The sequence below is a fragment of the Lissotriton vulgaris genome, chromosome 3_1, assembly GCF_964263255.1.
Source record: "Lissotriton vulgaris chromosome 3_1, aLisVul1.2, whole genome shotgun sequence".
In the NCBI taxonomy this organism is placed as follows: domain Eukaryota; kingdom Metazoa; phylum Chordata; class Amphibia; order Caudata; family Salamandridae; genus Lissotriton; species Lissotriton vulgaris.
In genome coordinates this window covers 1,074,924,189-1,074,951,486 of record NC_141689.1, presented here as the reverse complement: position 1 = coordinate 1,074,951,486, position 27,298 = coordinate 1,074,924,189, and the positions used below count along the sequence as shown (strand labels likewise).

General features: G+C 43.9%; 1 protein-coding gene across 2 annotated transcripts in view; it reads left to right on the top strand.

The window, feature by feature from the left end:
- The window catches only part of PLGRKT (plasminogen receptor with a C-terminal lysine), a 158,990-nt gene extending 132,617 nt beyond the window's left edge, over positions 1–26,373 (top strand). For both annotated transcript variants that reach the window (XM_086963108.1, XM_086963109.1), the window contains exons 3-5: positions 9,046–9,176; positions 23,970–24,079; positions 26,090–26,373. In XM_086963108.1, the coding sequence (XP_086819234.1) occupies positions 9,046–9,176; positions 23,970–24,079; positions 26,090–26,211 (363 nt within the window). In that variant the 3' untranslated portion in view covers positions 26,212–26,373. The remainder of the gene's footprint in view (positions 1–9,045; positions 9,177–23,969; positions 24,080–26,089) is intronic.
- The last annotated feature ends 925 nt before the right edge of the window (positions 26,374–27,298 follow it).

Below are 27,298 nucleotides of genomic sequence, written 5' to 3'. Positions count from 1 at the left end.
AGTGTGACAATGCAGGCTATTCAAAGCCGCTCAAGGCTATACGAATGGCATGGGCATCAGGTATTAGTAATTGTTATTGTATATAGCATTATTAACAACTGTTGTGCTCAGAATTAGCTAAACAGCACCACCATGTGACAAACTGTCATAAATGGCAGTGCTGACAACTCGGTGCAGGTACGGAGCACCAGCTCAAATCAAGCACTGCCAAATAATCTACAAGTCAATACTTTGTGAACGGTAACCTAATTGGCATTCCATTCACCATGCCCTTCCATTACAGACCTTTGCTTACATGCAGTTATCGGGTCATATTCAAAATCTCAGTGTTCATTATATTTGCTAGTGCTGTGCACATTACACATAGGGCAACATTCTGCATACATTACCTTCTGAAGCAACAGAAATATATACAGGGCATTTGTTCCCAGGCATACACCAGAATCCTGCCATGAGAAAATCTTTGTGATCATCTTATGAAAAGACAAGCTGGTTAAGTGAACTGTGTTCAGGAGCAGTAGTTGGGTTGGCCGAGCCCTGCATTTCCACTTAAAAATACATACTTCATAACTTAGCTTTTTTCCAGCCTTTTTCAGATGAACCATTACACCCAATGTGGGACACAAACTAGAACGACTTTCAAACTATAATGGTTGACCTTTTGTTAATGAATCAATTTTCTTCTTGTCATGGAGGAGCACAGGTTCGCTTGGAAGCTCCAGTTCTTCTGAGCACACCCATGCCTCCAGCAAACTCCTTAAGCATATTAGACTGTGTTTGACCAAGTATACGTTGCCTGGATCCCACTATCGCTTGAGTATCACATAAGCAAGTATTGAAGCTCCACTCGTATTGCCGCCCCTTTGGTGCCAGTGGATTCCAAGAAGGGTACAGGGTACATTTAATCCTTCAAAGGAGCAGCAAGCCAGACCCAAGCCCACCTCTCATCACAGTCCTAGTGTTGGAAATCCCCCCCTCCTCCCCAAATTCAAAGCCACTAGGTGTTGCCTACGCATGGTACTGCCTTTCGCAATATTCTTTAGCGATGTTGTGTGGCCCTGGCTGTGTCCTAGAGCTTTGTTTTTTATTATAGTAGGGAAAAAGGAACAGAGAGCAACACGAGGCAACAAGGAGGGCAACAGTTTTGGTGACAAAAAAGGCTGTATGACTCACCAGCGGTGTAGATGTCACAGTGCTTTTTTGTTACACCTGGTAGGAGGCCCAACATGAACAACGGAAGGAGGTAGGAGTCTGGGAAATACGACAAACGAAGGAGGAAGGGTGAGTGGAGGAAGGGCAAGCCAACATGGACAATAGACAGAGGAAGGGTAGAGGGCGAGCCAACATGGACAACGAATAAACGGAGGAAGGATGGAGTCAAGCTAACAAGACAACAGAGGGAGGGAAGGAGGATGGGGCAAACCAAAACTGAAAACAAACTGGAGTAGAGAGTGACGGAGGGTGGGGTAAGCCAATACAGGCAATGAACAGAGGGAGGATGGGAGCAAGTCAACACAGCGAAGGGAGGGAGCGTGGGGGTAAACAAACAGATAGTAAATGGTGGATGGGGCAAAACAACAGACGAAGAAGTAGGGGGCAAGCAAATGGACAGGGGAGTGGGGATAAGTACACAAGGGCGAAAGCTGCAAAAGAAACATACTGATGAGCCCATGCTCTGTGTGAGGGGCAAACACGAAGAGGAAGGAGGCCTATGGCAGCTGATTAATATGAAGCAAGCAAACAAGATGGACATTGCAGACAACCAATTTTAAGCAGGGTGTAGCCTCTCAGCCCACTGATAGACATCAAAAGGTCTTGAAGAGACCGAGCATGCACTGAGTCCAGAAAATCAAATTGTATTACAACTTGTACATACTAAAAGAAGAAACTTAAGCCAAAGTCATTTACCCCTTTTGGCACCAGTACAACAGTGTGAATACATTGTTTTTTACACAGTTATGGAGTCTAAAACCAAATAGACAATTTTTTAGCACATTATATACGCTGCTGTTACATTGTTCTCCTTTGTAGGAAATTCTTTAGTTCATTCACCTTTGATTCAGCCTGAATTGAAAGGTACATCTTGGGTTATATAATGACAACTATAGTGACAAAAGCTACCTTTTTTACCCTGGACCTTTGCCCAGACATGTTTCCTCCCTTACATTCCTACCCGCAACCTAAGATACAGGGAACAACTGTTATTACGCCCCCAGCGCATTCGCACGGTTAGGCACGGGGGCTCTTTTATTATTTCTTGCCCCCCCCAATCGATGGAATCACCTGCCACTAAACCTACGCTCCTGTGCTAATTTAGCTGTATTTTAAAAACTCTTGAAAACAGGGCTGTTTAATATGTAAATTTCAATTCACCGATTCTGTCCTGTCTAGTGGAGTGCCAAGAGACCCCTTAGGGGGGTGATTTGAGCGCTTTACAAATATCAATAACATGACAGAGTACAGAGCGAAAACAGCTGGATGTCTGCCGGTGAAGACTTCTCCCACAGGATGAGCTTGCACATAAGTGTATTTTTCCATACTTCATAGATTTAAAAGAAAACCCATTTTGGCTCACTCTTAGTTAATTCGTGGGCAGCCAGTTATTATTGGCCTTACTCCACAAATTGAAGGAACACATTTTTCTTACACCATGGATAAAGAGGTTCAATTATATGGGAACCAGAAGACAAATATTGATAAAGAAGGGGTATTTACTATCTGGCGAGCAAAGTGAAAGCTGTCAAGACCAGATATAATATCTGTTTATTGGATGAAATCATCAGATATGCTAAGCTTGCCACACAAGTGGTTAAGGAGGAAGAAAGCTCTGTGAGGCACAGACAACAATTTGGGCTGACAGAAGCTCTAGATGACAATCTACCTTATTAGTATTTCTTCAATGACAGTGTTTACATTCTTCCATAGGCTTCGGTGGGTTTGTATTCATGTGTCTTTCCTACAGCAAAAAAGAAACATTAATTAATATATTTACATTCAATACCATAAAAACCTCATCTTCCAATCTACAGATGATGTTATGAATGAAACAATACTGTGGCACCCACAGCAAACTGGACCTGCAGCATATCTTTCCATGCAGATCCACAACAGTCATGCCTACCTTTATCTTCAACATCTAAGCTAAAATGTCAACCTGATTTTATATAGGAAGGTTATCAAAGGCATCATGGGTGTTGGGAGTAGGCCTCGTCGGAGGGAGAGTTTTTGTTCTTTGCCAACTGCCAAAGACTTTTGGGTGTTACCTTAGACGACGGTCTTTGAGTCTGATTCAGTTTCCTCCTTCTCTCACAAGTTCTATCAGAGATATAGAAACTTCTTTCAGGGTCAAGGCAGTTTATCCTTAACCTTCCTTCAGCAAGGGGTTTTAGTCCAATTGCATTTTACCTATATAATGAGGCTGTAAAGTGCCCTTTTTAAAAGAATATAAGAAAGAAGAACAGCAGTGGACCCTGAACAGCCGCACCTATTTCGTATTTCTGTGTAAGAAGGTGTAGGCAATGTTGTCTCTGTCTGCGTGCACTCACTACAAGCACCGGCTGCCAAGTTGCAACCCTTAGGTCAAAATATATAATCCAATCAAAGTTAGAGGTGCACCGCCGTAAATATTAACAAGAAGAAAAAAAGGTCCCAATTTCAAAGTCAAAATATTGTCAATTCTTCATTTTATTTTCTTTCTCAAACATATCACATGTTCTAGCGTAGTCAGCCGACGCGTTTCGTGTACTTCTTCAGGGCACATTTATTCTAATAGTCACATTCATTTTGTGATGGTATATCCTTCAATTCGCACTTAACACAGTTACAAATGGAATGCCAATGATTTGGTCCAATCCGCCCTGTATACAGTACCCAATTTATTTCTATTAATCAATCATAGGGTCTATCACTCAGCATCTGTGGACCACCTTTTGAATTTGACTTCATGGAAGATTGGGACCTGTTTTTCCCAAGGTGGCACTTCAATAGGTGCTCAGAGTAACGCACATGGATTCTCCTTGCCTCACAACAAGTGGAATAGGAGAAGATATACCTCTTTGCTGTCAGTTCCGGAAAAATGAGGTGAACCAGTTAAGGATGGATCCTGATAGGCCCATCCTGAGTGCAAGACTTTCTCTGAGGTATTTTTGGCTGACTGTGTTAGACGCCGATGATAAACCTAGAAGTATTAGGAGACAGGATTTGTTTTGGTCTAGGATCTTTAGAATGGCGACCTCGGTATTGTGACCAGGCCTGAACCCTGAATGGTGTTTGTCCAGTAGGTCAAAATTATTGGTGTCTTCACATAGCTGATCATGGGTGCGTTTTCATTAAGGAATCTCTGACTCCTAAAACATCTTTTATTAGTGTTAATCCACATTTCAAGAGTAAATCAATAATTGTGAATGAAGTATAGCATTAAGCATTTAGGTTTTCTTGCTAATTTCGGTCGTCAGTTTTAACCTTTCTGCTGTGGATATTTCATTTTAAATTCCAGAGTTGTGTTGTCATTTTGGTAGATTCCAAAGCAGGTGTCAACCCAAGAAGAAAATTAGCCTTCACAAGTTGTTAAATTGAATGAATTCACTGAAGATGAACCTCAGTTCCCAAGGTGCAAATCAATGTCCTATGGGCAGCAACATATTGTAGAAGCTTGACATCACTCTGGGCACCTATTGGATAATCAATAGACCGGATCCACATGGTTACCTCTATTTGCATTTATCCGGACTATTGCTTTTTGAGGCGCTAACCTTTCTTCATGTGTCACATTTCATTCTTTTAGACTCATTTCCCTTTAGCTGTGCAGTTTGTGATGCGGATTCCAAAATGTCTGCTAGCAGTAGGTGCGTGCAGAGCCTTTTTAATCCAGGCTAATGAGAAACCACTAAACCATCCACCATGCATGATGATCAAGTCAAATTAATTTGAAACAAGCCTTCTTGGTAGGATGGATCATTACTTGGAGAACATTCCAGCATTGCCCAAGACTGCCAATTTTTAATATGTTATCAAATTACTTTCCCGGCCACCTTTAAATTGCAGATAGGGAAAAAGGTCCTCCCTTCTGCGCCCTTTCTATGAGTTTAGTAGTATTTTTAAAGTTTCCTTTTTATATTCTTATCTCTCTCCACCAGGCACCACAGTTCACACTTGGGATGCAGCTTCTTTTGTCGACACTTTTTTTCTCTGACGCAAATACTCTTCTTTTCATTTACGTGCCTCCTAGGGTGGCTGTGATTGAAAGTACAGCAGAGTGGGTGATGGCTGAACAGAAGCATTACTACCAAACCCCAAGTGCAGATTAAAATAAAATACTAGTCTATAGACTGGCTACCTAGGGCAACTTCTGAAGACCTCATCAGACAAATGCATCTTTGAGTCCCGGTATCAGTTTTTATTCTTAAAGTCATATGCCATTTTAAGCTTATTACTTTTTTTTTTATGTTTTTGATTACAGGGGAGGAACAAACGCATCTGCTATACAGGGGGGCTTTCCGAACCAGGGCTAGCTAAACAGCCTCTTTGAAGGAGGGCACCAGACACTAACAGAAGTTCACAACCCCCTTGATATTAAACTGGTTTGTTTGGAGTGTGTAAGGGTGTGAGGGTGCCATGGTTATGGCTGGGTACTTACTTTGTCACTGACGTTTTCTGTTAGGTTACTGTTTCAATTGCGATTGGCCTGTCCATGTGCCTTCCTAGCTACAGGGCTTGTATTTGTGCCTTTCTGACCCACCATTCATTATTTACAGTTTTTTGTTTTCCAACATAACTTTATTGGATTTTCTACAAAAGAAAACCTCAACACATTACAGTAATGGCAGTCATATCAATCACGTTGTGTGTGTACAAACAATTTGTATAGTCATCAGTTTAATACAATATCTGGTCAAAATACAATTCCAGCCATTGATCCACTTTTGTGTTGCAACAAATCCCAGCCAACCCCCCACCCACACCTGTCCCCTATAAAAGATTTACTGTTAGGGTATTTCCAGCCCAGTGAAATAGTATTTGATAACCCCCATCTCTTTTTCTCACATAGTATTACAATTTTAAAAGATGCATGTGGTCTGTGACACAGAAAGAAAATATCTTTCAGGGTCAAAATAATAATTCTTACCATGATCCTCTTGTTTTGACGTTTTCACTGCTCTTCTACGTCACAAACTGATAACATATATATTCCTGGTAGTAGGAGTAGGGGATTTGGGGAGCTATAATTTTAGGCGAAAGATTATCTTTCCCCATACTGTGAGCTTACAGAGTATTTTAAAGCAAAATAAATACCGACATTTCATGCAAATACTTGTTCTTGTATCCCTGTGTTTTTCTGCCTACTTGCTAGATGAGGTGGAAATGCAATTTAAACACTTTTTGTTGAGTTGAGAGCGCACCATTTCAAATATTAAATGCCTATAGCTTGTTGGAGATAAAAATACTTTTACAGTAGTTGTCCTTACCATCAGTGCATACAGCATTTTTTTCTTCGCTCTGAAAAAGCTGAATTAGTCGAGCATTTATCCCAAATGCTCGCACATCCCCACCAATAATATATTTGGGAACTATGTCCGCAAGAATACAGACGATCCTAAAAAGAAGGCTCACAATACAAAACAAAGAACAGAAGTAGCTTCAATGTGTTGAAATGCATGAAGTTACTTCGTTGGTAAATAAACACGAAATTATTTTCAACTTTTTCATACTGTACAAACATTTACAAGAAGCATTCACGTTTTTATTAACCAGAGTTATAAATAAAAAAACTGCAGTACAAAACACAAATATATATATATATATTTTTTTTTTTTTAGTAGGGTTATCAAAGGTGCAACAGTAGACCAGTAAAATAGTTGGTTTTAAATTAGTATGAAAGTAGCCCATACATTTGGTTTAGCAGACAAAGTCGAGTAGTAAAGATGGCTCTCATTTTGTTGAAATATAGGGAGTCAGCATGGTAACAAACGGTTCAGGGCAAGGGTCAACTTAGCAGTCCTAGGAGGAAGACTGGAAATGGTGGCTGGAGTAGACAATTGATAGGGGCTTGAAGTTTGAAAAACAGTATTTGGTTAAATATCAGAGATGTTTATGACACAGGCACCATCTGTAGATGTGTGTTTATTCCTTTACCATAATGTTCGGTTATCTGTTTTTTATGCTGGTTTTCTTTCCATTTTTAATATGGTTGCTATAGTGAAATTGCCACATTTCAGGTTTCCCACTAGATTGCTTGCTTTACAAAGGTTAAATCTTATGTTGGTAGTTTAATCGAAGTGTGGTTGTTTTTTTCAGTCGTTTGCCTAAGACCTCTCTCTGGAGAATTTGAGCTTGTGTGTTGCTGTTTCTTTTAATTTAATCATCATTATTGACTGGCTTACTCATAGGTAATAACAAGGATAGGTTTGTGATCCTCTCATGCTTTCTTTGTCCATTGATTTATTTTTGAACTTCTGGAAATGTCTCCTGGCCCTGATGAAAGCAGTAAACTGTTTGCAAAGCCATGCAGTGAAGAATCTAATTGTAATATCAGTGAAGAGCAGTGAAGTTCACTCTCGATCATTAAATCCAATAGTAACCTCGCCCTATGCGGTCGTGCGTTATCGACCTCAGAAAGGTTTTACGAAGGTACAGAGCAAAGAACGAGCGAATTGCCTTTAACCTTAGCAGTGCCTGTTATTGGATTAAATGAAAGCACAGGGCATGTGCATTTAGGAGGAGCCTGAGATGTGGTAATGTTTCATCCAACAGACATTAAATATTTATATCATTAATAGATCTTTTAATTGGGTAGTGTTGTCAGCAGAAAGTAAATGGCGCTTTCTTTTTCAAAGGCTGAGCTTCACAAGTCCATTTGCCCCTGTAGGTGGTCTCAATTATAAAACGTTTAAAACCTGTGCTTTTTTGTTTACTTTTTTCTTTTCAGTCACGGTCCTTCCTACCTTACTGTGGTGCAGGGGGATACCGGAGCATACCTGAAATTTGTAACCAGTGTTATTTTGAGTTATCTGGTATCTCTCAAACATTTGCATTTGAGGGGACCAAAAGTTGGCAAAAATTATTTCAGTAATCTCTGTGGGTCTTATGATTTTGTTTCCAGCTTCCAAACTTTGGAAGATAATAGTTTGCTTTCATTGTGTTTCTCTGCAAATGCCCATACATGTGTTCTTGCTTGTTTGTGTCCGAAATAATTGAAAGATAATTCCAAGTGGATACTGATCTACTGTTGTCATAGGTTGACACTAAGATTAGATTGGGTTCACTGTATTTTACACTTGGTGAAGACCAGACTAAGTCATCTAAGCTTAGCTCAGTGACTGATTTGGGCATGCCAGTTTCATTTGGACATATATTAACTCTCTTAATTTGACTGTATTTGCTAGTTCCTGGATATCCCTTATATCCTTCTGTATCAGAGTGACCCTTGTGCCTTTATTTAAACTTTTGTGAACACCGTTAGGTATTAATTGGCTTCTACACAGGTGAAGCCCAAATGGCCACCTAATCCGCTCATTAGCCATCCCTCTCTTTGCTACACCTCTTTAATAATAATCTTTAATAATCTCCATTGATCATGCTCCAACGCCATGCCTCTACCTCAATTGAACTATCCACTCAATTGGAACCAATTGTTTGATACAGAATTTAAGTGCTACTTTGCATTTGCTAGAATAATTTTATTGTTTCTTAGTATGTGTAGATCATTTTGTATTTCCTAAAACACTTTAAGGGTCAAACACTTATCACCCACATGAATTGGAATAGAGTCATGGATAGTAACACTGCATGGAACATTTACATGTTATTGTTTTCCAAAGATATTGATAATTTTAAAGCTTGCTGCTAAACATTGATTCCCATACTTAAAGGCAATTTGTGACATAACCATAAGAAGGTCCTCTAAAGTATATCTAAAACATGGCTAGGCAACTTTGGTCGGTGAGAGCTAGATTTAGCTGTAAAAATATTGCAATATATAGGTTATTGCATTGTAGATGTGATTCTGCAACATCAAACAAAACGTACCTTTTTTCTTTTCTGTTTCAGCTGGAGAGGCAGCTACAGATGCAGAATCAGATGCGTGAAAGGCAGATGGCTATGCAGGTTGCTTGGTCACGAGAATTCCTGAAATATTATGGAACGTTTTTTGGAATTGCAACTTTGGGATTAACAGCTGGGTACAGAATTTATAAATTAAATAAACAGTATTAGTAAATCACTTGGCATGTTTATGTATATTTAGGTATAGGCGAATGCTGTTTTTAAGTTATTCGGATCCATGTGTTTTTAAGTTGAGCTATAGAAAAGGCCTCTCGAACCTCACAACCAAGACTACTTCAGATAAAAAATTACTTTAGATTTTGTATTTAATTATTCTCCCTCAAGCGGGAGCTATGTGGCTCACTTCCCTGTTTCACCCACAAGCGACTGATTTTCTATTGGCTTAATGGCCTTCAAAGCATTGGAACGCGTAGATGCCCCACTTTGTGGTTGGGGAGTGCATTATGTGTTTATCAAAGCTGTTTGAAGGAAAGTTTGCTTATTTCTACCTGGTCTTCGTTCGACTTACAATTTAGTGTGCATGGTTTGTGTTAAAATATATAAGGGGCGAAATAAGAAGCGTATATTAGTCCCATGAAATTGACTAAATTAGAGCCAGGTGTAGACAAGGTTCCTTGTTTTTGGTTATATAGCTCCCTAGTGTGGTGAAAGTGTTATTCATGTTAGCTCACTTCCTCCTCTACCTCTCCTGCTTTACTAAGTGTCATCCAAATAGTATAGGTCGGCAGCCGCATTTACACGGGTTGAGCTGATCATGGCAAAAACAATGTTTTTAGTAGCTATCAGCAGAATAACTAATAAAAACTGGACCTGATTTAGAATTGGTTGGGACATAAACTCACCTGGATTATGAGAGAAACAGTTAAGTCATGAGCTGACAGAATCACTAATGGGAAACTGTCCTCCGGTGGAATTACCTTCTTCATACTAGCTCTTTATCTGTGGTGCTTCCACAAAAAGATTCTACAGGGGGCGTGGCCAAGATGGTGACGGAGTAAGACGTGCCTGCGAGCTCCTCCGGCACCCCGAGCCCTTCATAGCTTTGTTTAGCGGTATTGGGGCGATTTCGGCCCCGGCTTTTGATTCTCCTGGGTTCGCTGAGGCGTCCTGCATTGGTTTGTCCCTTCTCCCGTCGAGCTACAACACGGGATGGCGGACTTAGCCGAGGTGTTACTTTGGTGACGCACGAGCATCGGAGCGGCCTACGGGGCTTTGTCTGGGCGGCATCGACTCTTCGCAAGAGGGGACTCGGGACTCTGGTAAGTGACCGAGTGAAGCGCTTCTTTGCGAGTCCCCCCCCACTGGGCCTGTGACGAGCTTGCCTGTGACTCCGGTGCCCTAGCTGGCGGTTGTCGCCGAACGAAGGTGACGAGGAGGCGCCGGCCTGTCTGGAGCTTTGCTGGACAGCGAAGACGACGAACGGGCGGAGAAGGTGGTGCCATCTTGCCTCTCACCATCTGAGCTGAGGCGTCGCATCATGTCGACGAGGAATCGCCAGACTAAACCGGGGAAGGAAGGTCCCGGTAAGGGGGCATCTGGATCGCCCCCCGGTCCTAGCAAGTCGCCGACCAAAGACGACGCTGATGGCCCGGTCACGAAGGCCTTCCTGATTGAGCTTTTTTCCTCCATCAAGGAGGATATCACAGAGCTGAAAGCACAATTAGCCTCCGACCTCCGTGAGGTCCGCCGTGATGTAGACGGCATCGGCGAGCGTGTAGCGACCTTGGAGGACCACGACTTGGGCCTCAGTGGGGATGTCCATCAGCTACAGCAAGACTTGCTCCAGCTTCGCAAGCAGAATCTGGACCTCCAGACCCTCTGCGAGTACTTGGAAAACCGGTCCCGTGGCAATAACATCCGAATACGAGCGGTGCCCTGGGATGGAGACGGTGGAAACCTGCGGGAATATGTGGAGGCTCTCTTTTTGCACATTTTGGCGGAGGACGATCGCACTGAAGTCAAGATGGACAGAGTACACCGGGTGGGCCTGCCGCATGGCGCACGCTCGCCGCCTCCCGACATCTTGGTTTGTGTCCATGACTTTCAGCTGAAGGAGGCGATCCTGCGGAAGGCGAGAGACACTAACAATTTGCTTTTTCGTGGGCACAGCCCTCAACTTTTCCAAGACCTGGCGGCCTCCACCCTGCAAAAGCGACGGGACTTTCGCCCGCTCACGGCCTTCCTGAGGGAGCATGGGGTGTCCTACTCCTGGGGTCACCCCTTTCGACTTATCTTCCGGTGGCAAAATAGACTGGTGGAAGTGCGAACGGTGGCAGCCGCCAGGGATTTGCTCGGAATGGAGGAAACATCTGCGTCGGCGGACGCCAGCGCCTCACCAAGAAGACGTCGCCGTTCCCGGTCTCCAGCTTGGCAGAGAGTGGGCCGACATGGCGCAGCAGAAGGTCCATCCCCAGCGGCGAGCCAGAGTGAAAGGGGAGATGCTTTGGCCTCGGTGGCCCAGGTGACTGAATCAAGCCAAGTGGACAGCTCTCCTCTGCGGCTTAGGCCCCCTCAACAGCGGCCCGTGGGAGCCGGGGGGCTCTACTACCTCAGGTACTCTGTGGGACAGTTCTTCGATGGAGGGTTACCCCGACCCTGGATTCGGGGGGGGCATTACCAGGGTCTTCTACCCCCGACCCTTACGGTCATGTCCGGCTTTCATTGTTCTCTTTCTACTTTTTGCTTTCCCTTTTTTGTGGTTTGTTTCTGAGGCTCCTGTGGGTTTGGGTAGGCTAGATGGGGATGGCTTCCCGTGGTGGCGGACGGGGACCTGGTATGGCTGTGGTGTGTCTGGTTTGTGTCTAGCGGTGGGCTGCACTGTTTGGAGTGCTGGGGGGGGAGGTTGGTCTCGATGTTGCCTGTTGCGATAGGATCCTGGAACGTTAAAGGCCTTAATTCTCCTCAAAAGCGCCAGAAAGTTTGGAAATATGTTTTAGATCATCAGCTGGGTGTGGTGGGCCTGCAGGAGACTCATTTGGCCCGCAAAGATGAAACCAGGCTTAGGCACAGGCAGTATATCCTGATTTATAAATCCTCAGCCACTACTAAGCACCGTGGGGTTGCGCTTTTGTTCCGATCTGCCCTTCAATTTCAGCCTGTGGGGGTGCGGGGGGACAAGGAGGGACGGTGGTTGATGGTGAAGGGAATGCTCATGGGTAAGCTTTGCACCTGGGTGGTGGTTTATGCTCCAAATACAGGGCAACATGGGTTCCTTGAGAATCTTCTGAGTGTGATTGGGGACTTTGGGGAGGGAGCGTTGATTGTGATGGGGGATTTCAATTTGGTTTGGGATAAGAGTCTTGACTGTTCACATCAACAGAGGACGGAGACGGGTCTCTTTTCCCCGGAGCTGCGCGATACTTTGTTAAGTCTGGGCCTTATTGATAGCTGGCGCTCCCTCCACCCCCGCACTAGAGACTACACGTTCTATTCACATGTTCACCACACATATTCCCGTCTCGACCATATTTTTGTGCATCAATCTTTACAAGGCGACCTGCGCGATAGCAAAATTTTTCCACTTTCAGTTTCGGATCATAGCCTTTTGGCGACGTGCTTGAACTGGGCCCCAGAGTCGTCCCCTCATCGCAAATGGTATTTCCCGGCATCCCTTACGTGAGATGAGGAATCCTGCAAGAAGCTTAGGGCGGCCATTGGTGAGTTCTTTGAGCTGAATAAGATTGGTGACACCTCGATCTTTACCCAATGGGACGCCTTCAAGGCGACGACACAGGGCACGTGCATTGCATTGAACTCCGCCCTGAACAGGCTTCGTCGTGAGGAGAGGGAGGCGCTGGAGGCGGAACTGACGACGTTGGAAACTGCGCATAAGCAGAATCCTTCTAGAAAGACCCTTCGCCCTCTTGCTGCGGTGCGAGGGAAGCTCAGGGCGCACTATAATAATCGAGCTGAATATACCCTCCTGCGCCTACGGCGCCTCTCCTACGCTCAGGGCAACAAAGTGGGGAAGCACTTAGCACGGCAGCTCCGTGATAAACGTGAGAGGGAATATGTGGGTGGCATTCGGACCCCCTCCGGGGTAGTGGAACACAGGGACGCGGTTAAGGCAGAGCTCTTCGGCGACTTCTATGCTGCACTATACTCGGCGGACCACCTGGTGCCGGCCGCTCAACAGGCATACTTGGAGGCCCTGTCGCTACCGCAGGTCTCCAAGGAATGGAACGAGCTCTTGGAGGCCCCGTTTACTAGGGAGGAGGTGCTTTCAGCCATTCGGTCCCTCAAACCGCAATGGCCCCAGGCCCGGACGGCTATACGGCCTCCTTTTATCAGACGTTCGCGTCCGAGTTGGGAGACCACTTGGTGCTCCTTTTCAACAACATGAGGGAGGCGGGCCACACTTCGGGCACAATGGCGGAGGCTATGATTTCGATTATTCCCAAGGCGGGGAAAGATCCCTCCAAATGTGAATCGTACCGGCCCATAGCCCTCTTGAATGTTGATGCCAAATTGTATTCTTCTATCTTAGCCACCCGGCTCAAGGACCTTATGCCTGCTCTCATCCATCCGGATCAATCGGGCTTTATAAAGGGTCGTCAGACCCATGATAACACCAGACGGCTGACTCCTCTAATTGAGAAAGCCGAGCGCTTTGGGATTCCAGCTGTTCTGCTGGGCCTTGACGCTGAAAAGGCGTTTGATTGGGTGGACTGGAACTTTCTCTTTAGTACTCTTCATGCTTTTGGCTTTTCTCCCAAATTTATAGATATGCTTCGGGCCAACTATCATGGCCCGCGTTCGAGAGTTATGGTGAATGGTCATGTCTTACCATTTTTTGCTCATTCCCGTGGCACAAGGCAGGGCTGTCCCCTATCTCCCTTACTTTTTGCGCTTAGCATTGAGCCTCTTGCCATTAGGGTGCGAGAGGACCCAGATATTGTGGGCCTTCCCTTTTCGGGGGAACAGCACAAAATATCTTTGTTTGCTGATGACGTCCTCTTGTCGCTGGCTGACCCCGGGACTTCCCTTCCGCGGGTGCAGGACGTATTGTCCCAGTTTGAAGCGGTGGCGGGATTCCGAGTGAACCCAGGCAAATCATACATACTCAATCTCACGCTTCCGCCTTCTGAGGTAGAGCGCATTCGTCCGCTCACGCCCCTGGCCTGGTCTGGCTCCTCCATTCAATATCTCGGGGTCAAGCTGACCTCCTCCATCGCCACCTTGTATGCAGCTAACTTCCCTCCTCTGCTGACTCAGATACAGGCTGAGCTGAATCGCTGGAAGCCTATGTTTATCTCTTGGCTGGGACGCGTGCATGCTGTCAAGATGACGCTGCTCCCCAAGCTTCTATATCTGTTCCAAGCCCTCCCCATTCCCTTGGACGGGTTTTTTTTTCGACGTCTGAAGACTATGGTTCTGCGTTACATCTGGCAAGGGGGCCGTGCTAGACTCTCCTTTCTTACGCTTTGCCGGCCTTTGAAGAAGGGCGGGGCTGGCCTTCCAGACATGCTTCTTTACTACAAGGCGGCACAACTCCGGGTGTTGGCTGAATGGACCCAAATGGAGAAATCAGAGAAGCATTGGCTGCATATGGACCGGAGTGTGGCGGGGCGTTCTATTTGGGACCTGGTTTGGAAGGCAAAGGGGGATCGGCCTCGCAACGCATACATTAGCACCCCTACGAGCACCACTCTGAAGGTCTGGGACTCGGTCTCAAATGATGAAATATGGACCTCCTTTTCTTCCCCCTTCACACCGATTCACTTTAATCCAGCGTTTCCGCCGGCTCTTGTTGAGGGGCCCTTTGATGGGTGGAAGGCGGGGGGCTGCCACGCACTTACACATTTGTTTCATGGCTATGAGCCGCTCACCTTCCAAAATTGCATGCGTGACTATGGTGTGCCACCTACTGAGCGCTACCGGCACGCCCAGCTGCTACATTGGGCACTGTCTCCTGAGGTGCGGGACGCTGCGACGAGGCCTCCCACGGATTTCGAATCTTACATTACACGCACATCATCTATGAAGCGGGTGATTTCCTTCCTCTATGATTTACTGTTAACCACGGCTATCTCACCTCGCCCTAGATACATGGGTTTGTGGGAGGAGCACCTGGGGCGGGACATTTCCGACGAAGAGTGGTCCCATCTTTGGCGAGATCTACACACATTTAATCATTCGATCGATCTGAGAGAAGCACATCTGAAGACCATGCTAGATTGGTACCTGTATCCGACCTGATTGAAAAAGATTTTTCCCTCAGCGTCTGACAGATGTTGGCGGGGCTGTGGTCTCCTGGGGGACTTTCGCCATATCAGGTGGGATTGCCCCATCATACGCCCTTATTGGGAGGAAATTCGGTCACATATTAGGGAGATCTGGGCTACCCGATTCCAGATTCCTTTGGCTTTGTGCTCCTGGGCCTTCGGGACCCGCTTCTGGAGCACCAAACCAGGGCTGACAAGCACATCCTTTGGCTCTGTTTGGGAGCGGCCAAACTGACTCTGGCTGCGGCATGGAAAAAGAGGGAGGCCCCAGCTCTTTCCCTTTGGTTTGCTAGGTTATGGAGGCTGCTGAGTGTGGAGCGTATGGCGGACATTTTCAGAAATAACTTTAAGAACTTTACTTTCAGATGGGGCCCACTGGTCCGCTTTCTCTCTTGGGGGTTGCCGTCTGCGGTTTGCCCGCCCACTATACGTGCCTTACATCTGTTCCAGGTGTGAACTGTGCTTGTGTGAATGGTTGTTGTCAGGCTGCCACCATCAGGGGGGGGTTGGGTGCACCGGGGAGGTTGGAGCCTCTTGGGTTTGGTTTGTTTTTCTTTTCTGAAGGGGGATGTGGATGATTTGATTTTTCTGATCTTTCTTGCCGTTCGTTTTTCTTTTGGCCGAACTGCTTGGAGGCGTACATGGACTTGGTCGCTGAGCCTCTGACTTGGATGGATTTGCCCGATACCAAGGCGGGCTTTCCCCTCCGGTTTTTCTCGAGGGGCTTGACATTGTCCCGGGCGGATTTTTGAACCTTTTTTTTTTTTTTTTAACTCTTATGTCCTGCCCTGAGTTATGACGCTGCTTAGCCCTTCATAACTGTTATTATTGCTCGGCCTTTTGCATTGACCCCTGCGTGGGCACTTCTTTGATTTGCAATTCATGTGCTTTCATCCCCTTTTCTCTTCTGTTGTTTCTATCTTTCTATTCTCTCAATAAAAATATCTTTAACAAAAAAAAAGATTCTACACTGCAGTAAAATCCTCTACTTTAGGATTGAGCTATCTGAGGTCGTCTGCAACTACCCAGCTATAATTTGGGCCCCGAGATACAAACAACTTGTGCACTATATTTGATTGGAAATCAGAAATCCATGTATTTGCTTTAAAAATAAGTGTTGGTAAACAGAATGCGGTGTACAACAAAATTTGCAAGCGACAGATCTCTAGTAGCATAGATTGAAAGGAGGGACTAGGGCTACCTGTGTGATTGATTGCTGGAACTAGGGTTGGGCTTTTTATTGAAAGTAGCGATTAGGGCTTCCTATGTGATTGGTTGCTGGACTAGGTGTGGGGCTAAGACTAGGGTTAGGCTTTCTATTGGAAGTAGGGACTAGGGTTTCCTGTGTCATTTGGTGCTGGGACTAGGGTTGGGACTACTGCTAGGGCCTCTATTAGACCTAGAGATTAGGGTTTTTGAACCTGATTAAGTGCTTGGACTAGGGCTAAGATTGGCTGTAAGGTCCTGGTCTCCTATTGGTGCTAGATATTAGGGCTAATTTTGTGATTGGATAGGGTTAGGGTTCCCATTGGCTGAAGAGGTCACCTAACTACTAGGGCTATAGAAGGCCAAGGCTTAGGGTGTTTCAGCCCGGCCGTGAGGCTAAGGGCAGAGAGGACAAGGGCAGTTGCCTGTTTGAGCCTGGTCGGGACTAGGGCCAGAAACGCTGCCCATTTTCACCTCCAGTAATACCCACCCCACACCATCCACATCCACAAACAGTAACACACTTACACCAAATGTACCACACACACATACTACAAACAAACCCTATGCACAAATAAATGTACCAGCATGAATTGCTAAACCATGTAAACCACATCTATATACCCTTCTATCCCAGCTACCACACATTTCCACCATCACCTACAAACAGTACACAACTCTGTCCTATACCACTAACCTATGCTCATCGCTAACACAACCAAAATCCATACCATACCCAACAACAACCTATCCAGATGCGCACTCCCCACTCTAACTTCTCCTAAGAGACTCCCTATTATCATTAACAAACCCATACTCAATCTTCCATCATTTGTCCAACCAACACCCTCTTATTTCTACCACAATAACACAACAAAACAACACTTACATGTCACAGCACCACACATTTTAACTCCTGCAGCAAACAGGTCTAAAACAAACAGTCTTAAATCTGCTTCATCCCCTCCTACACACAACATGCACTCTACTCAAAAACACATCACCACCCCTTTACCTTACATATTCCACTCGCAAACAATAGTAGACAAACAAATCCATCAGATAAAACAAATACATCAGCACCTCATTTCGCTACTCCTCAAAAACAAAACATATTACACACATCAGCACAACAAAATCTCTCAAGCACAACGCCTCAAAAAACCTACAGTCACAAAATAAAATCATACACCCACCTTTCACACTACACAAATGAACAAACTCCAATGCCAAGCTTTCTCTCTTCCACCACACCTAACACACATACAGCAACTCTCTTCCAACCGCCTCTCATCCATTGGACAATTTATAAGCTTATTACATGACCCACATGCTGTACCACCACCACGGACTCCTACACCTTCCGCCCTAAACGTATGCAAACAATATAAGCAACGTGCCACACATCACAACTTTGCTTCTCCATGTCTACTGAACAATAAGGTTATACCACAAAAACAACACAGCACACCAACTCACTCTCAAAAACTGTCTCTACCACCTACGCACGCAGACCCATCAAAATGCCTTCTTAGCCTGCTGGATGAGGAACACTTTACAGAACAGCTACATGATTGCTACCCTAATACAGATAATACCAACACTTAAGACACACCTGCTACTAATCCACACAATGCTGATCTCTCTTCTACAAAAGTCTCACTGTCGCCAAAGCACATTCTCTAATCTGTCTACTAATAAATGCTCGATCGCTATCTAAAAATAAACATCACATCTACGACCTTCTCACTGATGCAAAACCAGACATACTATTCATAACTGAATCATGGTTGGGAGCTCCAGTCCTGCATGAAGCCATTCTTCTAGGCTATCAAACGATCACCAAAAATCGTATAGGCAACAAAGGAGGGGGTCTAGCTGTTGTATTCAGGCAAGCATTACATATCACTAAAGTTGACGACATCTCCATAAAGAATTGTGAGGCTCTTCTCACATAATGCAATCCTACACCGTCTTCCTCCTGTATCTTCCTTCTCCTTTACAGACCTCCACCTAGCAAGGCGACATTCCCAGACACGCTTCTAGACAAAGTTTCAAACCTGATAACAATACACTCTAACCTATGTTTTCTGGGTGACCTCAACATTTGGTTTGACAAACCCAATATGAACCATCCCAAAACAATAATCACTGGCCTAGACGCACTGAACCTGCATCAGATTGTCCACAAACCCACACACATCGCTTCACAAATCCTAGATGTCATTTTTGCTAATACCGTACTAGTTACCTTTCAAACTATAACTCCGGTCACATGGTCAGACCCCCATTTGCTTGCTGTCCAACATAAAACAACACTAAGCGACTCACCTTAAATCACCCAACATGCATCCACCTATCGACCGTGGAACAAGCTCAATTTGGAACACTTAGAAACACAACTAAAATCCAGTACAGAGCTGGAAACAATAAATTCTGTTCATAAATTATGAGTGGCTACAGGAAGCTTTTGATATCCTGATACCACTCAAACCACACAACAGCACAAAAGAAAACAAGATCTTTGGAGAAGTACAGATATAAAAGACATAAAACTACAAATTAGAAAGCTGCAACATGCCTGGTTCAAAACAAAAAAACAAACAAGACAAACTTCACCTACAGAAAACTAACAGATTATAGGAGTTAGCTATCAAAAAAGCAAAGAAAAGGTACTATTCAGACAGAATTCTAAATGCTAAATGTGCAAATAAAGAATTCTATAAAATACTCAATGAATTTCGTATACCAAATTGCCTAGAAGGAACTCAAGATTTCACAGATAAACAAGCAAATCATTACACAGACAAAGCAGACATGTTGCCCTCCTTGCCATCTGGGATTACCTGAAGAGCCAAGTTGACCGCAATGGGGTTGCTACGCTACTCTTCTGGACCTCTCGGTTGCCTTTGACACGGTTGACCATGACACTCTGATACAAAGACTCTAGGAAGCCAGCATAGATGGGACTGCTTTAGACTGGATAGCGTCCTACCTTCAAAACTGAAGTAATATCATCCATACCCCACCTTTCTCGTCCAAACCTTAGTCCACAAAATCTGGGGTCCCTCGAGGCTCTATCATCTTGCCCATGCTTTTCAACATCTACATGAAGTCATTACTGGTACTGATCAATCAATTTCAACTCACGTGCTATAACTATACAGACCACACGCAAATACTCCTTCAACTGGAATTCCCCAAAGACATTGGAAACTCACCAATTTTCAATTGTCTCAGAGCCGTGGACCAATAGATGACTTGGAGCCATCTCAAATTGAATGCTACCAAAACGGAAATACTCATGTGTGGCAATTGGAAACATTTTGACCCGCTTGCCGCCTGGCCTGAAGAACTGGGATCACCGCCTAAAGTATCGAAGGAAGTAAAAAACCTCAGAAGGACCATGGACTCCAAGCTATCGATAAATGCCCAAGTGAACAAACTAGCAAGATCAAGTTTTGTTACTATTACAAACTCTGCAACAATTCTTTTTTCTCCATTTGGATTTTCCACACAAGGTGCAATATACCATCTCCCTTGTTCTGTCCAAACTCGATTATTCCAATAGCCTCTACCACGGATCACCTTTAACGACTATGAAAAGACCACAACGGATTCAGAACTCCGCTGCCAGACTACTCTTGCATATCAAACCGCGAAAGCACATCTCCCCTGCCTTGAAAGCACTGCATTGGTTACCGGTTGCCAGAAGATCCACGTTCAAGCTGCTTTGTATCGCGATATATGGAATGAGACCACTCTTATCAGGAATAAAATCACCAAACACATTAATCATAGAAGCCTACACTCTAGAGTGGCACCTCACCTCAAAATCCCAAGATACAACAAAAAAACATGGGTGGCACATCCTTCTCTGTTCAAGCAGTCAAAATATGGTACTCTTTACTCCCAAGATCCACAGACAACAATCATATCTTCAGAAAACAACTCAAGAATTGGCTCTTCCCCTCATAAGCACCATACACAAACAGAAATATACAGCATATCCCTCTGTATATAAGCATTTATTTATACTATAGATATGTACCTATATACGTGTATTGCTTTGTATAAACATGTAGAATATGTTTAAAAAAACAAAAAAAAGTACAACACTTGAAAACCAGAGTTTATGGAATGCATATTGAATCTATTTATACTTACTTCCTTTATGCATCTATGAACTTTCCATGTACTTATGGTTCTATATATTTAATACTTTCTTCTAATTCAGCATATCCAATACACTACCCTATTTCTCACCCTATACCTCATGCTATATATCTTCTACCTCAATTCTCTGACTCATCTCAAACCTCTTTCTACTACTCTTTCCAGTGCACTACCCTATTTCTCACCCTATACCTATAAATATATCCTCTACATCCACTTTCTTTCATCTCAAACCCCATACCACTGCTATGATCCCCAAAATAGCCTTTTCTAGACTCTCCCTCACTCTGCCGCTCCTTGCACCATCTGACACCGGTTTTACTATACTGATCCCCCAAAACAAACCTTTTTAAACTTTTTCCTCTGACTCTTCCCCTCCACGTCCCTTTTTACTCATCTCAAGCCTCCCACTACTGCTATGACCTCCCCAAAAAAAAAGTCCAAGTCCTTCACTCATATCTCCCTCCACTATCCTTTTCAATCAAAAATAACAGACTAACATGTCCACTTCTTAAATTTCATATTCACTATACTAATTCACCACTAATACTTTATGGGTTCCAGAGTAGCGTGCTACTTGCCGAAAAAAGCACTTCAACACCTCATTAGGGGTAGCAAGCCCTATATAAATGCAAACCTTTTTTACCTCTTCTATCCCTCAGCTATCCTTCTCAATCTAAATAACTGACTAATATCCACCACTCAAATTACTTTCATGTTTCACTATACTAATTCACCACTAATCCTTTATGGGTTCCAGAGTAGCGTTCTACTCCCTGAAATACGCACTTCCACACCCCATCAGGGATAAAAAGCGCTATATAAATGCAAACCTTTTTCCCGCTTCTATCCCTCAGCTGTCTTTCTCAATCAAAATAACGGACTAACCTATCCACCACTCAAATTACTTTCATATTTCACTGTACTAATTCAACACTAATCCTTTGTGGGTTCCAGCGTAGCGTGCTACTCGCCAAAAAAGTGCTTTGACGCCTCGTCAGGGGTAGTAAACGCTATATAAATGGAATGACAATACAATACCTTGCATTTATAAAGGTTTAATGCCCTCTACCATTCCTGAATTGAGGAGGAAAAAAGTATGTTTTAAGAATTCTTTTTTCTGACTTTTTGTTTTGTGGTGACCCAGTATGCTTCGACTTGGCAGTCATTTATATCAGTTGACAAGCATGTGGCACCGAAACGACAAAGCACATACACTGTGCGACTAGAGAGGCCAAGACTGAAGAAGTATAATACAAACATTCTCCTGGACTGATCCAATACACTGTGGCTCTCTCTCCCCTGTTTAAAGTTTGACAAACTCCCTATATAATCTCATTCAGGAAAAGATTGCCGTTCGAGTCTCCTTTAATATTCTCGTCTCACTTCTACGGGTAAAAGCACATTCGCTATTTTTTGTCCATTTTGGCTCTTCCCTTTCAGTAATATTTTAGGATTGCTTGCTGTTTGATTTGATTTGTCCCTTCTAGAACATACTGCCACCCAAGGATGTCCAGATGGCATAAGGAACAGATACTGACTACAGTACTAGTTAGCAAATAAGAAGATTTTTAATAAGGGAAGGATGGCAAGTCTAAGTGTTACTGAACGTTTATTCCACAGGAAACTTGTTGCTACTAAAAAGAAACATGCCTCTTGGCACGAGATACAATTTGGGAGTCACCACTAGAGTTAGAATCGTGGAAGAGGAGCATAAAGTGTGTGAAGACTCCTAAGAAATGATCTTTCTTCGAAGGTGGTATGGACCAGCATGGTGCACAGCACGATGAACCAATCACATCGTTTTAAAAAGAATGCACTGGAAGATATTGGTAATTAAATAGCATCTCGCAGAAGAACAATGGGAGAGACCGATAATCGGTCAGGCATCAAATTTCCTGAAAATTGGCAGGTAGTTAATCAGCTATTTAGAAAGTCTCACTAAAATGGTATTGCCACAATTTAGTCTTGAATAAATAGCTACCGGGATAACCGGTTCGTGCCCTCCAAATTTAGGAAAGGCAAAACCTGCGCAAAGGTTTGAAGAGCATGAGGAGGTGATTTTATTGACTTCATTTCGAACAGAGAGTGCCCCATCACAACAAAATACAAAGGTTGACAATTTAAGAGGTAGGCACCAGAGAGGTGCTCTGTGATGATGGCTACCGAACATCATAGCAAAGAGTGGGAGGACTGACAAGGACAATAATTTCCGTTTTGTTTGAGTTAAGCTTTAAAGATCTTCTGTACATCTGGATTGTCATGGTGGACATACAGGTGTGAGACTTGGAGATATTATCAAATTGAATGAGGATTTCTGTATGGTCATCATCATTTTAAAATAAAAGAACTAAAACAACCTGGATAGACTATCCAGAGAGGTCATTTAGACATTGAAAAGGGTCAGGCGCATTGTGGAGCCTCGAGGTCCCATTCAGATAAGCAGCAGATATGAGGAATGAAAAGGTAGAAGACACACAGCTTTACGGCCATTAGTGAAGACAAATGTCAACCATTTCAAAGTGAAGAACCTTACCCTTTTATCAGACATCCTGGCTATGAGCCTGGAATGTTTGATATTGTCAAAGATGATTGCCATATCTAAAAAGTAATCGCCCTGAAGGCGTTTCCATACACAGACATCTTAAAGTCGACTAACATGGTTTTAGTTCCATGCCCTGGACTGAAACCTGATTGGGAGGAGTAGAAAACAGATTCTGCTTTCAGATGAGCAAACAGTTCAGCAATCCCGACTTTTTTGTTTTTAAAGATCTTAGCAGTTATGGGCAATAAGGAAATGAGATCATAGTTACTCAGGACTACAGAGCCAGCAGATGGTTTCTTAAGTAATGGTATCGCAGTGGCTTTCTTCAAAGAAGATCGAAGGTAAGGAAAATGATAGATTCAAATAGTGACACATGACAAAAGTGATAGTGTGAACTGGTCTTAATCTGGGACGGCAGACATGGTCTTGAGGTGATACAAATTTGAGTGATTGGAATCTCTTTTATCACGAAACTTGTTACTGAAGGGGAGGTGTGTGAATAGTCCCTTTACTTGTAAGTTTAGGTGCTCTGTAAATATACCATTAATAGATAAATAATTAATGTATATTATGTATGTTCGCAAGCTGCCTCTTTCATGTTACATGTATTCCAAATGTAGTTTGCCTCCGAAAAAATACCTTTACTGCTAATCTCTGCTGTTATCAAAATGTTTGCATGAAGTTATTTGTTGCTGGACTTGTAGTTTTGAAATGGACACTGCTTTTAGTCTCACTGTTGTCTGTTTTGTTTTAAATAGAGCCATTAAAGGGAAGAGACCAGGACTGTTTCTGCCCGTCATCCCGCTGAGCTTCATCTTTGCCTATCAGTATGACATGGGTCATGGTACACTTTTACAAAGGATGAAAGGTGCAGTACACCTGTTTTATTGCATATTCTTTTGCAAAGTATCCTAACCAAGAGCTTTTTTGAACATGTGTATAAAGTAATGGGGTAACTGAACTGGGAGGCTTCCCTCTCAACGGGTTTGCTGAGACTTGGTTGTCCATGAAACAAAGCTGAGGAATACACCCCTTTGCTATGTCTGTTGCTGGCCTATGTAATTGTATTATCTTTTGAAACCAAAGTGAACATTCTGGAATGCACACGTTCGCTTCAATCGCCATTCGCCAAACTATTTAATGTTGTTGGTCTAGTCCATTGGCACTCTGGCAAGTGGCTGTAGTACAAGTGCCATTACATAACAACTGGGTAAACCAAAAATAACCAGAAGGACCTGCTTGAAATGCAATACGTAACAACAGTGGTTCAATCGGAGAGACCAGCAAAATGGGTAAAGCTAAATATATTACCTTCTCTTACTTTCATTAAATGAAAAAAAACACCTCTTACTCAGAGGAAGGGGGTGAAATATTACTTCTATCAATACGGGAGAGCGTATATAACAATATCAACTCTTATCACACACAAAGAAGTCAATGCATGAATTTTTTTATATGAATTTTCTTATACGTATGTATGTATGTGTGTTCTTATATAGCGCTCGACTTACCCTAGGGCATCTCGGCGCTTGCCTTGGGAACCCGTCCTGGCTTTTTTCCCTGTGAGATAACCCGTACTGGGCATCCGCAAGGTAAAAGCCAGTCATCCCGCCGCGGGGGGGGGGGGGCCGTTGTGGAGATTAAGCAAGCTAATGCCCAGAGTTGCAGAGTGTGAACCCGTGATTAGAGTGGGCACCGAAGCGAGAATTATCGAGTCCGTGGACAATTGGGCTCAAGACCCTGCCGCGTCAGGAATTGAACCCAGGTCCCGGGTCTGACCTCTGCTTCAGAGTATGCCTCCTCTAACCAGTGAGCCACACTTCTCCACAATATACGGCAATATGGCGCATTCCTGCCTTTTACCCTGCGCTGGTGCCCTTTTGGCAGCCTAGCGCCAATGTAGGCACGCTTGCACCATCATGGTGCAAGGATGCCTACATTGCATTCAGGATTGTTTTTGTGCAGGATTGTTTTTGTGCCTTCCTGCACAAAACCAATCCTAAAAGGTGTAATATTTTTCCCTGTGTGCTGCTGAATGCACCACACAGAGAAACAGGAAATAACAAGAAGAAATACAGATATTTCTCCTCATTGTGCCTTACCTGAGGATGCGTATATTTTTGGCGCAGTCCAAGGTCTACCAGTTCTGGTCAATCTGGGTATGCGTCAGAAACTATGAGAGTTGCGTGGAAACTCCCATGCAACGCCCATGGATCGCCTTCTCAGGCAGAGTAAGGTAACACAGCAATTTGCTCTGCGTTGCCTTACTCCAGATATTATGGAGAAACTTAGGGCCACACAAGGTGGCCTTGCATGACTTCATAAATCACATGTAAAGTTTGCGTCGCTATTGCACCCTTGAATAGTGCATGAGCAACGCTAACCAGCTCAGTAATAGGCCCCATGTTGCATATAAAACCAACCAAAATCAGTCCCCATTCTTTACAACTGAAGACTGGGTTCTTCACGGCCCGTCCCCTGGAGGAATTAAGTAGCTGAAGCAGTTAGAGATCCGCGACTTAACCCCTTGCATGCTGATGACGGCCGGGAGCCGTCATGGCACACAGTGCTCGTGTGCTTATGATGGCTCCCGGCCGCCATGACCGCACCCGCGATCGGAATGGGCGGCACAGGCGCAGAATCGCGGCAGCATGCAAGGGGTTAAAAAGACCTCTGCCACGAACTGAATGAAAGTGCAAAACCAAATTAAAGGTCTCTTTCACTCCAACTTGTGCATTTGTTTGCATTGTATAACCACTAAGCACTGTGAAACAGAAGTTATTCTTATTGTTGTTATTATTACAGACCAATGCATGTATTTCTTCATCCTCAGGCCTTTTCTTGTGTGTCAGACCTCCTCTGTTTTCTTTTGTTGTAGGTGAAGCAGAGACTATACTTGAAAAAGAAAGCTCTCTGCTAGAGCTGCCTGGCGGAGTGCCCACCTTTGAGACCATCGAAAAAGCCAGACGAGCCCAAAGCAAGTTTTATGTAGAAAAATAGAAGTGTTCTCCAGCCGGAATATTTAAGCACAACTTCTTAATAAAAACTGATCTAAATCGAGCTTTTTATGTAACTGAAAAAGACGTGTTTTGGACGTGAGTGGCTTTATAAAAAAACAATGAATGTAATGACATTAAAAATAATATTCTGCTATTGTTGGCATATATTGTGTTTATTCTGTGAGTTGTCTTCTCCTTTAACCTCTGGCGTGTATACTTTTTGGAGAGGGACAATACATTATCTTGCAGGTTCTCTGTGGATTAAGTTATTGGTGTGTGCATGGATTGTCTCTGTGGAGCTCTGTTTAGCTTGATGGGTTTAGACAGAAAAAGTGATCACAGTCAATATTTGAGGGCATAAAAACAATTTTATTATGAAACATAAGTTTTAACATTTTGTTGTATATGGCTTTCATAGCAAGCCTTTACCGTGAATACTCAGATCGAAATAGGGTTATTCACCACAGTATTGTATTGTAATTGCATTTATATAGCGCTTACCACCCCTGACGAGGCCTAGAAGCTCTTTTTCGGTGAGCAGCACACTATTCCGGAACCCATTAAGGATTAGTGGTGATTTAGTATAGTGAAATATGAAAGTTATTCGAGTGGTGGATATGTTAATTATTTGGATTGAGAAGGATAGTGGAGGGATAGAAAAGAGAAAAAGGTTTGCATTTATATATAGTGCTTGCAGCCCTTTTTCGGCCAGTTGGAAGCTACTCCAGAACCCATCAAGTATAAGTGGTGAATTAGTATAGTGAAACATTAAATTCATTGAGTGGTAGACCTGTTTTGTTCGGTCTCCTCGCCTGGGTCTCCAGAAACCGGAGCGTGGATGTGGAATGGCAGCTGGCAAGTTCGCACACCTTCTCCTGCCTCTCCCGGGTCTCCACGGGCTCGAGGGTGAAGGGAGAACATAGCCCTACGTCCAGCACATTCCATTTCCACCATGTGAGATCTCTCCCACTGTGTGGTCAGTTCTAGAACTGTACCTTTGCCTAGCAGTAGCAGGTCAAGGGCGGTTATTTCCATGTTGCCTGCCAACTTGACTGGCCACTTGTGTGCAGTCAATGGGCATACTACCA